This window comes from Notechis scutatus, chromosome 1 (genome assembly GCF_049901735.1).
Source record: "Notechis scutatus isolate UNSWTSFEM ecotype Mainland chromosome 1, rNotScu1.2, whole genome shotgun sequence".
Lineage (NCBI taxonomy): Eukaryota > Metazoa > Chordata > Lepidosauria > Squamata > Elapidae > Notechis > Notechis scutatus.
Window position 1 is genome coordinate 59,041,656 of NC_142009.1, and position 12,952 is coordinate 59,054,607.

The following is a 12,952-nucleotide window of genomic DNA, read 5'->3' on the forward strand; positions in this document are numbered from 1 at the left end:
TAGTAACCACTATTTAAATCAGTAACTCCCTTCTGTAGCATCTTTGTGACTAAATAATCTTTGTCAAGTTATGTTCTGATAACTAACAAAATATGAAAATAAATCCTCCAATAAGATTTGCAAGTAAAGTTGCTAAAAACAGCATGCCTATCTTTGTGGCAACTGATGGCTGATCCGATTGCATACCTTCTCTTTCCCATGAGAATCAACTTAGGAGACAGACATAATATGACAGATTTATTGTACATTTATTTTCAGTGTGCTTCTAATGTGTCAAGAAATTCCAGCATGCAGAAATTCACACACACACACACACACACACAAAAAAAAACCCCTCTAAACATTGGCATAGAAAAAGAAATTTTGAAAAAAATAAAAGGGGGGGGGGGAATCACATTTATTCAATATATTTTTGAGCTTCCATCAAGCAAGTAATGAAGCAACATTTCTGCATATAGGAAAAAGAAGAGGGAAAAAAAAGACCCTGTATTGAAGTCAATCAGCCAAAGTTCTCATTCAGTTGGTCTTCTATGATGATCACAATGAAACTGCAGAAGTAAACCCCCTGCCAATAAATGCTGAAGCCCAAGCTTCAGGAAGTTATCTTGCAATCTGTTGACAAGCATGTGGGCACAAGAATCTGTTTGGCATTTTCTCAGGATGAGGTTGTTTCCCCCCCCCCTTTTTTTTTTCTTTTAGAGTTTTCCATTTGCAAAGGCTGCCTCCTGGAACTGAGGGACAAATAGTTTGAAGTAAGCCCTAGAAAAACAAATAAAAAAGTTTATGTCAGTAAAGATCAAAATAAGAGCATGTTGCATTTACAGATAAGATTGTCTAGCATGCAAAACAAAACTTTTTTTCTGACTAAAATACTATTTTAGTTATACTGTGGCTGGCAAGATCAAATGTAGCACTACAATTTCTTACTTTGAAATAATGCTTAACATGCAGTCTTATCTATTGCAGAAAGCTGTAATTTTATATATATATTTAAACTAAGTAAGTTGGGGCATATACTACTCAAATAATGGATTATTTTACATTTCTTTTAACATAATTGCTTGCATCCATTACTGCTTTTTTGTTATTCACTCTGTTGCCATTTCTACTGAAAAACACTTCACTTAGTATATCCTAGCTAATTGCCCTCCTTCCTGCTGCCTTCATATAGATCTAATACAGTTAATTCCTATATACTAACCAGAATCATATTTTGCAGAACTCAACAAAAAGTACCTTATTTTCCAAAGAGCATTAAACAACTGATGTGTTAATGATTGTTTCATATTAAATTATAGTCATTTCCAGTATAGTAGCTTGATTTTTACCAGGCTACTAATACAACTGGATTTCACATAATATGTTTAATAGATACAAATTTCAATTTATACATTAAAGATAATTGTATAGTTGAAATATATTATGTACATTTTAGAACTGAAGTGGCGGGAATTAAATCCAGATGGCTGTGTATTTGCCCGTTTCTATAATGGACAAAGTCTGTCATGTTCATTGATATGCCATATTTTTTAAAATCCATATGTATTGCACAGAGCAAATTTAATATATTGTATTGTGCATTCAGTCCAGGAGCCAGCCTGGCCTAGTGGTTAAGGTGCTGGACTAGGAGCAGGGAGAGCCAGGTTCTCATCCTGCCTTAGGCACAGAAGCCAGTTGGGTGACCTTGGGCTCTGTCTCAGACCTAATCAACATCAGATTCAGCAACAAGCTGGCCAGCAAACACACACACAAAACCAAAAGCAAAACCACTGTTACATCATGCATTTGATGGCTTCACTATAGTGAACTAGAAATACAGGAGAGCAAAAATATTTCATATTGTGTCTACTGACCAAAAGGCATGGACGACTAAATTTTAAAAAAGAAAGACTTCTGAGTAGACACTATTCTGTTCTCCCCTTCTGCCATTGCATTCCCCTTCATTCCATTAGGAGAGCCGTTTTACGCATTGATCTGTGTGTCTCTCTTTTTCGGTAAATTTCTGAAGTGAAGGTGCTTATAAATTACAATCTTGCTTGAATACTTACAAAAACTAGTCTGATCAAACATGCCAAAAATTCTAGGCATGCCTTAATGCAAAATCCTATGCCAAGGATCCAGGAAGGAAGACAAGAAGGAAGTAAGAAACCATTGAATGTCACAATCTGGAGAGAGGATTTAGAGGATTTTGCAGCATTTTAACTCCATATTGGAGGCTGATAAACTTGAGTAAACATAAACTCATAACATTAGGCTCAGGATATGTAGTCCATCATCCAGAAATTCAAGATTTTTATGTAGAATTAATCTACATTAAAAATGCTAAAGATTTTATTGCGGAAAGGTGGAATACGATAAATAAACCTGTTACTTTATTTGAATTGTTCTACAATTTCAACTGTTTTATATATATTCTTTGACACAACATGAATCCCTTTTTAACTTTTAAGAGCAAATTTTGTGTGTATGTGTATGATGTTTAAAATTTCAAGTTTTTATTTGAGCTCAAAGGAGCACCAAATAGATGAGCATCACATTTCCCCAACAATCTGGGTCCTCATTTTACTGAATTCGGAAGGATGGAAGGCTAAGTTGACTTTGAGCCTGTTGGGGTTGAATTCCAGACTTTGGGCAAAGTTAACATGCAATATTGTGTTCTAACCACTGCATTGCCTGGGCAGTGGTTGGAATGCAGTATTCATGGCCAGAGGACCAAATAATCTATATATTTCAGAATATTTTGAACAGTAAGATTCATAAGGGATAAGACACTAGGGACTAACCTCTTCCTTGCACTTTTAGAAATTCTGAAAATATTAAAGACAATGTAGTAGGTGAGGTACAAGATAATATATAGTTATAAATAGATATCTCATATATCTATCCATAAACTTACCGTACCTCTTATTACAGGAATTAGATTCTTTGTCTAAGAATCTAATGGAGTAAATTAGATTTGATGATTTACAACATTTATTTTGCCACAAATCTTAAAATATATAATTTTGGGCAGCTCAAAACACAAAAGAGCACTTTAAACAACTATGGAACTCACATTAACCAAGGCATTCTAAACAGCTGCTAAATCAGCTGCACCTTTATTGGGCTCAACAAACATCCCTGTCCAACCCTGGGGGGAAAGCCAGGTCTTTACAGACCTGGAGTTGGAGGTTGCTTTTATTTATCCTGATATCCTGATTCTTTAAAGCTTTTTCAACTGATATATTTAAATTAATTTTGGCAAAAAGTGAAACAGATGGTCTGGAAATTCTTTTGAGTATATGGGGCAAGATAATTGTGAATAAGATGAATATAACTCCAAGGAAAATTTATATTTTAAAATGTCTCCTATTTTTATTCCTTTATACTATTTTAGACAAATTTACAAAGCTACTATTTTTTTTCCTTTGATAGGAACATCCTTTAAAATTCGGTGGTATAAATATGCCTGTTGGGAAAGTGAATTTAACTTTTTTATTTTTCAGGTTATAACTGGGCATTTGTTTGATTAATCTTGAATTAATCTTATTGAGATAAGGAATTTCCAGATTCAGCTCAAAATTAGAATCATATGATGATTGGGAATAACTGTTTCCCTAATTACAAAACTTGCATTCAGTTTAAGAAGATATGTATGTATAATATGACTCATGCATGCAATTTCTATTTTACCTGTAAAAACCTTACATTACAAAATAATGGTTACTTAAGAATAGTAGATAAATCCTTTTGCAGAATTATAAATTGGATTTCTCATAACATTGAAAAAGTTTGGAGTATACTTAATACTAAAAATAATATGTTTTAGATCAGAGTTTCTTGAGGGTTATTAAATGTAAACATTATTTCATAATAAATAATATTTACTTATTCTTCAGCTGTGATGCTATTACTGCCTGTATTTGAGAGGATATCTTGGGAGAATTAATCAATATTTCTAAATTAGTAATTCATCTTTCATAAAACAGTAGATATATTCCAAAGATTGCATAATCTTGGGAATAATAAACCCAAGAAACTTCTGTTCCTTGATTTTTTAAAAAAGAAACTATTCTCTTTTTTAATGTACAACATATACAATATGCATTTGTATAATAGTATTTTAGACATTCTCCAATAATAATTGGCTACAATCACCCTCCAGTTGGTAATACAATTTTGTTATATACAGTTGGTATAATTTTGCCAAATTAAGGCTTGTTTTGCTACTGCCTTTCTTTCTTTCTTTCTTTCTTTCTTTCTTTCTTTCTTTCTTTCTTTCTTTCTTTCTTTCTTTCTTTCTTTCTTTCTTTCTTTCTTTCTTTCTTTCTTTCTTTCTTTCTTTCTTTCTTTCTTTCTTTCTTTCTTTCTTTCTCTTTCCTTCCTTCCTTCCTTCTCTCTCTGTCACTATCTAGTTATGCAATGTATCATCATGTATTAATCACATTTGTATAGCCGCTCATCTTATAAAAAGCAACTCTAAGTGACGTACAAAAATTGAATAAAACAATAAATGTAAAAAGTTATAAAAATATAAATCATATTAAAAATAAATATTATAAAAATATACAAACCTCAGGCAAAGAAAGGATAAAAATGGCTACCTCAGCAATGGAGCTATCTAAGCATGTCTTGGTCTCCTAGGAGCCCCAGGCTTTAACAGCCTCCCAGAATGTAAAAAGGGTTGGAGGTAATCTAATCTAATCTTGAGCACGTTCCTTAAGGCAGCCATCACAGCAAAAAAGGCACATCTCTTGGGACTCATCAAATGTAGGTCCTTAGCTGATGGTGCATGCAGTAGGCCTTTTCTACCAGATCTAATTGGCTACTTGGCAGAGGCGGTCCATCAGATAGCCTGGTCTCACACCATGAAGGGTTTTAAAAGTTAAAACCAGTACCTTGAATTGGAGCTGGAAGCAAACTGGCAACCAATGTAGCTCATAGAGCAGATGTTTAACATGTACTACTCTAGGAGCACACATAGTTGCCTGAACTACTGTATTCTGTACCAGCTTAAATTTCTGGGTAATCTTCAATGGCAGCCCATGTAGAGTGCATTGCAGTAGTCCAATATGGTGGTGAATAGGGCATAAGTGACTGAAAAAAAAGAGACTACCAATCCAGAAACGGGTGCGACTGGTGCACAATTCCCAGCCACATTTGGATTATGGACTGATTTGCAGGTATTTGCAGGTATTTACAACGACAGTTGGTTTTAAAAGATATATATTTAAAATTTATCAAGCCATCAAGAATTAAGATAAGGTAACTTTATTGTCATTTTTTTCTGTGAATACATTAAAAATGAAATTTCAATGCCTGCTCTCAAAAGAAAATAAACATATACCTATACATAGACATGCACACCCATATTCATATGCTACTCACACACACACACACACACACACACAGGTCTGGTGTGTGTGTATATATAGACACAATTACTGGTCATAGAAATAGCCAAATAATTATGCAACACTGAAAAGCTAAATCTGCAGCTGCTTTGAAGCACTGAAATACTTGTGAATATTTGAATAGGTTTTGAATTGTCAGAGGGGCAAGAAAGGAGATATTTGAGAAATCTATTCATATTGTCTTGTCTTCTCTACAATATTAATATCCATTTTGTTTTCCTTTTATATTTTATATGTAGGCTTATATTATTACTCCTTGACTCAGATTACAAAGCTGTCAATACTTCTACAATTCTGAAACGTTTACATTATGTTATTACAATGAAAATTGTTGTTTAATACAGCAAAAAGCAACTACTACTATTGATATCCACTTTTAAAACTATCCAAGTTGGGGTTCATCACTCCCTCTTTTGACAGAGACCTCCACAGGTAGCTTGTACTAGATGGAAAAGTATTTATTTCATCTACCTTTAATTCCTCATTCCTTGCTTTAGTGTTATGAAAAAGATGTCCTGTGTGCAATGCTTCTTAACATTTATTAGAACAGTATAGAGCAGGGGTCGCCAACCTTTTAGACCTCAGGGACCACCAAACTCATAATTTTTGATCCCAGGGACCACTAACCGGTTCTGCGGGTATGGCCTAATTTGTGGGTGTGGCTTGGTGGTCATGTGACTGGCTGGGCATGGCTTGTATGTAAATATTATAAATATTTATATAAATATTGAATTTTTTATAAAAAAGAGCAACTTTTACCCAAAATCAGGCAAAGCAGGCAGACAGATTGAATTGCTCACAGAATCACAGATTCATAAAGAGATCTATCTATCTGCCATTGGCTAGGTCAGTCTGTCACATAAAATTTGCTTGCAAGCAAACTCATAAAATTTGCTAGCAAGCAAACTCACAAAATTAACTCACAACACACCATGCATGTAAATATTGAATTTTTTATTTAGAAAAAGAGCAACTTTTACCCAAAATCAGGCAAAGCAGGCAGATTGAGTTGCTCACAGAATCATTCAGTGATCTATCTATCTGCCATCGGCTAGCTGAGTCTCTCAAATTTGCTTGCCATGAGTCTGCACTGAATTTGCTTGCAAGCAAACCTTCAGTCCTAAGGGATGTTCGGCTATGCTGAGCCAAAGATCTAAAGACTAGCTAGAAAGCAAGAAATCCAACCATTTCCTGCTTCCTAGGTAATCTAAATCTCCCGGCACAGTAGAACAGAAGATGGTCGGAAAAAAAAAATATAGCAATTTAGCAGGCAAGTTTTCCGGGTGAAGAGTGAGTGGGCGGGGAGGGTTCCTGCGGGCCTGGATTAATTGCTTTGTGGGGGTGCTCTGGGGGTGAGATTTCTCTGTGGCTGACCAAAATTTTCTCACGGCCCACCGGTTGGCAACCGCTGGTATAGAGTAATTAAAGACTGTCATCTTGGAGATTAGACAAACTGTAAGAAATAGAAGTTGGCCTTGTAATTCTTTTTTAAAAAAAAGACAAGCAAGGATACTATTCCCTCTGTTTCTGCTTTCACCTAAGCACTTATTTATAATCTTGGATATTCAGGACAGATTGTTCCTCAAAATGTCTGCTCAGGGTTTCTTGTTTAGTTCATCGTGTACTCTGCACCACCTTCCTGAGATGAAGAAAACGCACTTGAAATACAAAAGAGACAATCAACAATTCAAAAAGGGAACAACAACAAGACCAAAACACCTTCCAATCAGCAATCAACACCCAGATGAGCAAAGATTAACTCAACGATTAACATCGGATCATCCATCAAGTAAACAATACCCCAATCAAGGAACTGCGAAACAAGCCAATAGTAAACCGCCCAGCCAAGGAATCGTTAAGACCATCCCCTTCAACACTGACAAGGCAAGCCACTAAACCTATAAACCAAGAACAAACCTTTACTAGCACTGATGACGTTACCTATTTTGAGTAATGAAATGTCTACAAGAAAACAAACACGTTCAGAGGGCACCAAGAACACCCCCCCTCCAAATACAATTCTCCTCTTTAAGGATTGTAAGCAAAGCAAGAGGAAAACCTGGTAAATGTCTAGCTCCTTAACACAAAGGGAGATGCAATTCTTCACTTCCTGCCAATCTTATGGATTTTTTCTGGTGAATGCAGGAGGTGCTTATCCTTTGGGACACACTTGATCCACAGAGCTTAAGTGACTAAAGAGCACCTCATCACTGAGGGCACAATTGGATAACAGGGTTTCATAGGAAATATAATATATGCAGCAAGAAGACTATCCCCATTCTTGGTAGAAAATAAAGAATAATTCCCTGATTGTATAAATGTTAAGAAAAGTTATACATGGGGGTGGGGAGGGGGAAAGCACAATTATCAGCTAATAAGATTACTCTAAAATACAAGGGCAAAGAAAAGAGATGACAGTTCACCAAAAAAACCATCTGGTATGCACAAAATGTGGGTAGCCAATACTGAATCTTTCTGCAACTAGGAGAGAAAGCTGTACTGAGCATGCTATTGCCCTTCAACAGATGGAAATCGCTTTCAAATTCAATGCACTTTACAAAAAACTTCAGCAAAAGTAACAAATTCACAGCAAAGGCATAGCTAATCTTTAAGAGCATTGAACTCTTCAGCAATTTTTATTTATTTTTAAATCAGTTTAGGGCATATGACACATCATACTATGAGATTATATGGTTTAGTCTCATTTTTACACTTCTCTCCATAGAGATACCAATTTTCAAGTAAAGCTTATGCTAGTTCGTAACATTCTTTACATGTTGCTTTCCACTCTACAGTTCAGAAATTCACTTTCTGAATTCTCTAAAAATTTGACATAATTTGACACTCAAAATTGGTCCGGCTTGGTTGCTTGTATTGTACTCCTATGTTGAGAAATTTCATGTGCTCTCCAAGCAGATGCTTAGAGTGTCAAATTATGTGTCTGAAATTGAGTGCAAAATCTTTGTAATCAGTACACACTCAAATCTTCCTCCCTCTCTCCTTTTGCTTTTTACAGTTACACATGCACAAATCTTGGGGGAAAAAACCATTGCCCTAGACTGCATAACAGTGATGTGCATGTGGCACTTAAATGCACTTAAATCCTCTAAATGCAGTAGAATGTGACATAACATTCTAAAAATAACAATTCTCAGATATATAAAAGTTCATGCGACTTATACCCATGGTTATCATCCTGGGCTATTTGTGTGTACACTCTTGTTTTGTAAAATAAATAAGCAAAAGCAATCCAATAATATAATGTTGGTTTTGTTAATACTCCTAATTGAAGTACTGCATTAAAGCTGTAGAGTACATCACATTTTCCAGGCCAAGAACCACACCTGGAATTGGAGAGGCCTGAAGGCATGCATAAAATAGTAGGTGTATTAGAGTGAGGGCAAAAGCTAAATTGATTTGATTTAATTTAATTAAATAAAATACAGTTAATTTAAATATTTTTCTATCACATCATAAAACATTTCTAGGGCTGCCTCTAAAGCAGAGGTAGGGAACCATGGGCCCTTTATGACTTGTGGACTTCAACTCCCAGAATTCCTGAGCCATACTTCTAAAGTATGGAAGACCATATCAGGCTATAGGATGGGCTTTTCCAACCTGAGTTCCCTTTAAATGTGTAGACTTCATTTCCTAGAATTCTGCACCAGCTATGATTGACAATTCTGGGCAAATCCACAAATCTGGATGGCAGAGATGTATAAAACATGATGTTTGAGGTTGAGGAAACTATCTTAAAGACCTCAGGTTTTGCATTTCTGAGATATATCAAGTTGACCATCTCCTAAGAAATGGAAAATGGGAGGTATGGAAGATAATAAGACAGCATCAGTTTCCCAAATATACTAGGCAGGAAACATACCAGATGAACTACGTCTGCTTTTTTGTAAGGCTACATTAATAGGAAGTCTGAAGGTACAAATTTCCCACTGTTTCCAGTACCGTCTGAGAAATTAGGGAGGGTCCCTTCTGAGCTTTCTTCTCCTCTTGGTATGCAGCTGCAAACGGCATCCTTACTAATCTGATGATTCCCTAAGGTAGTATCTCCTTGCCCTGTTTCTCAAGCTCTTTCTCATATATCATTGCAGGTGGAAATTATGCCATTTTAGGTGACTTCTAGGACATTTACAAGAACTCAGTAAACTTCTGCAATACAGACATCCAAAAACCATATTGTTTGTGGGTAGGATTTATCATGAGCATAGCATTATTTTAAAATGTCCTTTAATTACTTAAAATGTACAATGTTGGAAATGGACTCCACGTGGTTTACAGAGAACAGGCAGAAGGCACATGTAACTAAGCAGGTATGTTATCTAGAACAGCAATTTTCCAATAGATGAAGGAATGTCACGGGGCAGAGGGTGGATGGCCATAAAATACTGCATTTTATACTCTACTGCTGGAGGGGAACACCAACTTCTTTAAAAAAAAGGTAGATAGGTAGAAAACTACTGCCATTGCTATTACATTGGCAAGGAATCAGATACCATTTTCATTTCAGGATCATGCTAAGGGAGTGTGACTTAAGTTCTTATGTCCTCCTCTTCTTCCAGAACATGCCCAATAAAACTCTGAAAAGATCATTCCTTCTATCCATGACATAGCACACAAGCAATGCTTAAGCAGAATCTGGAGGATTGTCTGGGACGCTACACATCCTCTTCATGACCTGCTTTCCTTGTTACCTTCCGGGAGGAGGCTTTGTAGTATCTAAAGCAGAACATCTAGATTCAGTCACAATTTGGTTCCATATAAGCATCAACCTTGTGAACTCTCAAATTTCATTTCCGCTACTTATTCAAAATGGATGATGATACACACACACACACACACACACGCGTATATATTTGTGCAGGTATATATTTATGTATGTATATAGCACGTGTATGTGTTTGGGTAGATATACACACAGGCCCGCATTAAAAATGAAATTCTGTAGCCTGCTCTCAAGAGAAAGTGCATATCTACCCAAACACATACACTTTCTCTTGAGAGCAGGCTACATAATTTCATTTTTAATGCGGGCCGGTGTGCTTGCAGTAAAAAAATGACAAAGTTATCGTATCAGCCACAGAGATAATGGAAAGCAAAAAACAAAACAAAAAACAGGACTTGTTCAAACAAATGACCTTTCATATACTATGTATTAGAGTTTTATATATATATATATATATATATATATATATATATATATATATATATATATATATATATATATATATATATATATATATATATATATATATATATATATATATATGCCTGAAGAATCTAGAGGTGCAATGACAATAAAGTAAACTAAACTAGAACTAATTTTAACAAGTTACTGTTCTAAATCTAAGAAAAATATCCATATAATGCAACACTAATCTTTTTTATCATTTACTGTTTAAGCTCAAGAACCATCACATAAATCTCTCTTTTTTGCTCAAAAGCCTACAAATATGTTATCTGACAGAGAAAAGAGAAGGTTTATTTACATGTTTAAGCTATTCATCTGTTAGAATAAAAAAAACAACCTTCTAACTGATGATGTAAAAATGGTTGAAGGAGTTTTAATATGAAGTGAAACCCAATATTAAGAGTAGGTAACTCCTCACAATATGTCTTAAACCTGATTTTCAACGGCAACTGACAACAGATTGTAGAATCATCAGCATTATATAACTTCCCATCTCCTTCCATAAGAACACTGACTGTTTTAAAACAGTGTTACTTGGCGGCAGCCTCAACTGATTTGAATTAATTGGGACTAATTGGGATCCACTCATATTGATGGGTTTTTTCAAGAAATATATAAAATGTTTCTGGTAATGTTTATTACTGCTAATTGGTTTATAGCATCCAACTCCCTAAAATCCCATTTCCAGAGTTATCTTTTAGCACAAGCTATGGTAAATTATGGAGATTTTACTAATGAAGGAGAATATTTGTAGCTCAGGGTTGAAATGAGGGGTGCTCTTTGAGCTTGGTAGTTTTCTGTACAATAGCACTGATGATGTTACTTAGTTTGGTTAATGAAATATCTGCAAGGAAACAACCAAGCTCAGAGAGCACCAGGGACCCTTCATATGGAGATTTTAGAATGGGAAACATGGAAGATGATAGTTCTCTATGGAAATTAAGGAGAACCCTGCCAAATCAGGCTATAGACTCATGTAGTCCAGTATTTTGATGCCATAGTGGTAGCTAGCCTCATTTGGGAATCTCACAAATCTGCATTAGAAAATGATAATGTGGATCCCCGCACAATTACAGATAGTCTTCAACTTACAACAGTTTAGTGACCATTCAAGGTTACAAAGGCACTGAAAAAAAATGACTTCTGACCATTTTTCACACTTATGACTATTACAGCATTCTCACAGTCATGATTTACATTCAGTGGCTTGACAACTGGTTCATATTTATGACTGTTGCAATGTCCTAGGTTCATGTGATCATCTTTTGTGACCTTCTCACAGCACAGTTAATGGGGAAGCCAGCTTTACTTAACAACCCTGCTACTAATTTAACAACTGCAGTGATTCACTTAACAAATGTGACAAGAAAAATCGTAAAATGGGGCAAAATTCACTTAACAAATTTGTCACTTAGCAACAGAAATTCTGGGCTCAATTGTGGTCTTATGTATGTGCAGTGTCTATAATTCAGGAAGTAGGAAACAGATGTCAGTATTAATTGCCATTTCTATGTAGGCTTCCATGATTATAGCCGCTGGCAGGAACTTTTAGAGTTTAATTATGTACAGTATGAAAAAAAGTATTTTCTTTTGTTGGTTCCCAACTCCTGTGTTTAATTTCAGTGGATAACTATCTCTCACCCTGTTCTGACGCAAACCCTTTTCCAATAAAACAAACAATAACCAAAGGAAACAGAAACCTTTTAATGAGTCTTACGAATCCCCGGTTAAAAGGCTGCTGCAAACTAATTAATTTTGATAAGTACAAACCTCGCCAAAACTGTGTGAGACTGCCAAGAATCACAGATAAGAAATATTTCACAACACAAGAGTCTTCAAATACCAACTTAAGATACTGTAAGGTCCATGAGGCTGAGTTTCAAAACGCCTTTGCTTCCTGCAAAGAACGTTCGCTTCACAGCTGGCTTTTATCTTCTTGAAGGAGGGGCCATTACCTTGCAGTCTTACTCACAAGTTGACCATGCTGTTGCAGCTGCTCTTTCCTGCGAGCAATCCTGAGCACACGCGCACTTGGCACAGGTGCCTTGGGAACCTCATTGCTGCTGCCAGCCCCCACAATCTCTGAAGGCAACAGTCCACTTCCTAATGGTCCTGGCCCATCACCTGAGTCCTCGCTCTCCTCAGCCATTCACACCTGCTGCCAGCTAACCACAACACACCTTTTCCATGTTATCAATGCCATGAATGATTTTATATAACCCTTAACCTGTTCATTTCAAGCTAAAGAGACCCAACAACTCTTGCAAGACAAGACTAATGTTTTGTTGCTAGGAAATAGGAAGAAGCAAAGAATTTCCATGGAAGGGGTCTGGAAGGTAAAGCAGCTATGAGGTGA

The 12,952-nt window shown here is 35.8% G+C and overlaps 1 protein-coding gene across 4 annotated transcripts in view; it reads right to left on the minus strand.

The window, feature by feature from the left end:
• Window positions 1-227: 227 nt before the first annotated feature.
• BABAM2 (BRISC and BRCA1 A complex member 2) overlaps window positions 228-12,952 on the minus strand; it is a 153,752-nt gene continuing 141,027 nt past the window's right edge. For all 4 annotated transcript variants that reach the window (XM_026681636.2, XM_026681645.2, XM_087965340.1 and 1 more), the window contains exon 12: window positions 228-759. In XM_026681636.2, coding sequence (XP_026537421.1) covers window positions 696-759 — 64 coding nt within the window. In that variant the 3' untranslated portion in view covers window positions 228-695. The remainder of the gene's footprint in view (window positions 760-12,952) is intronic.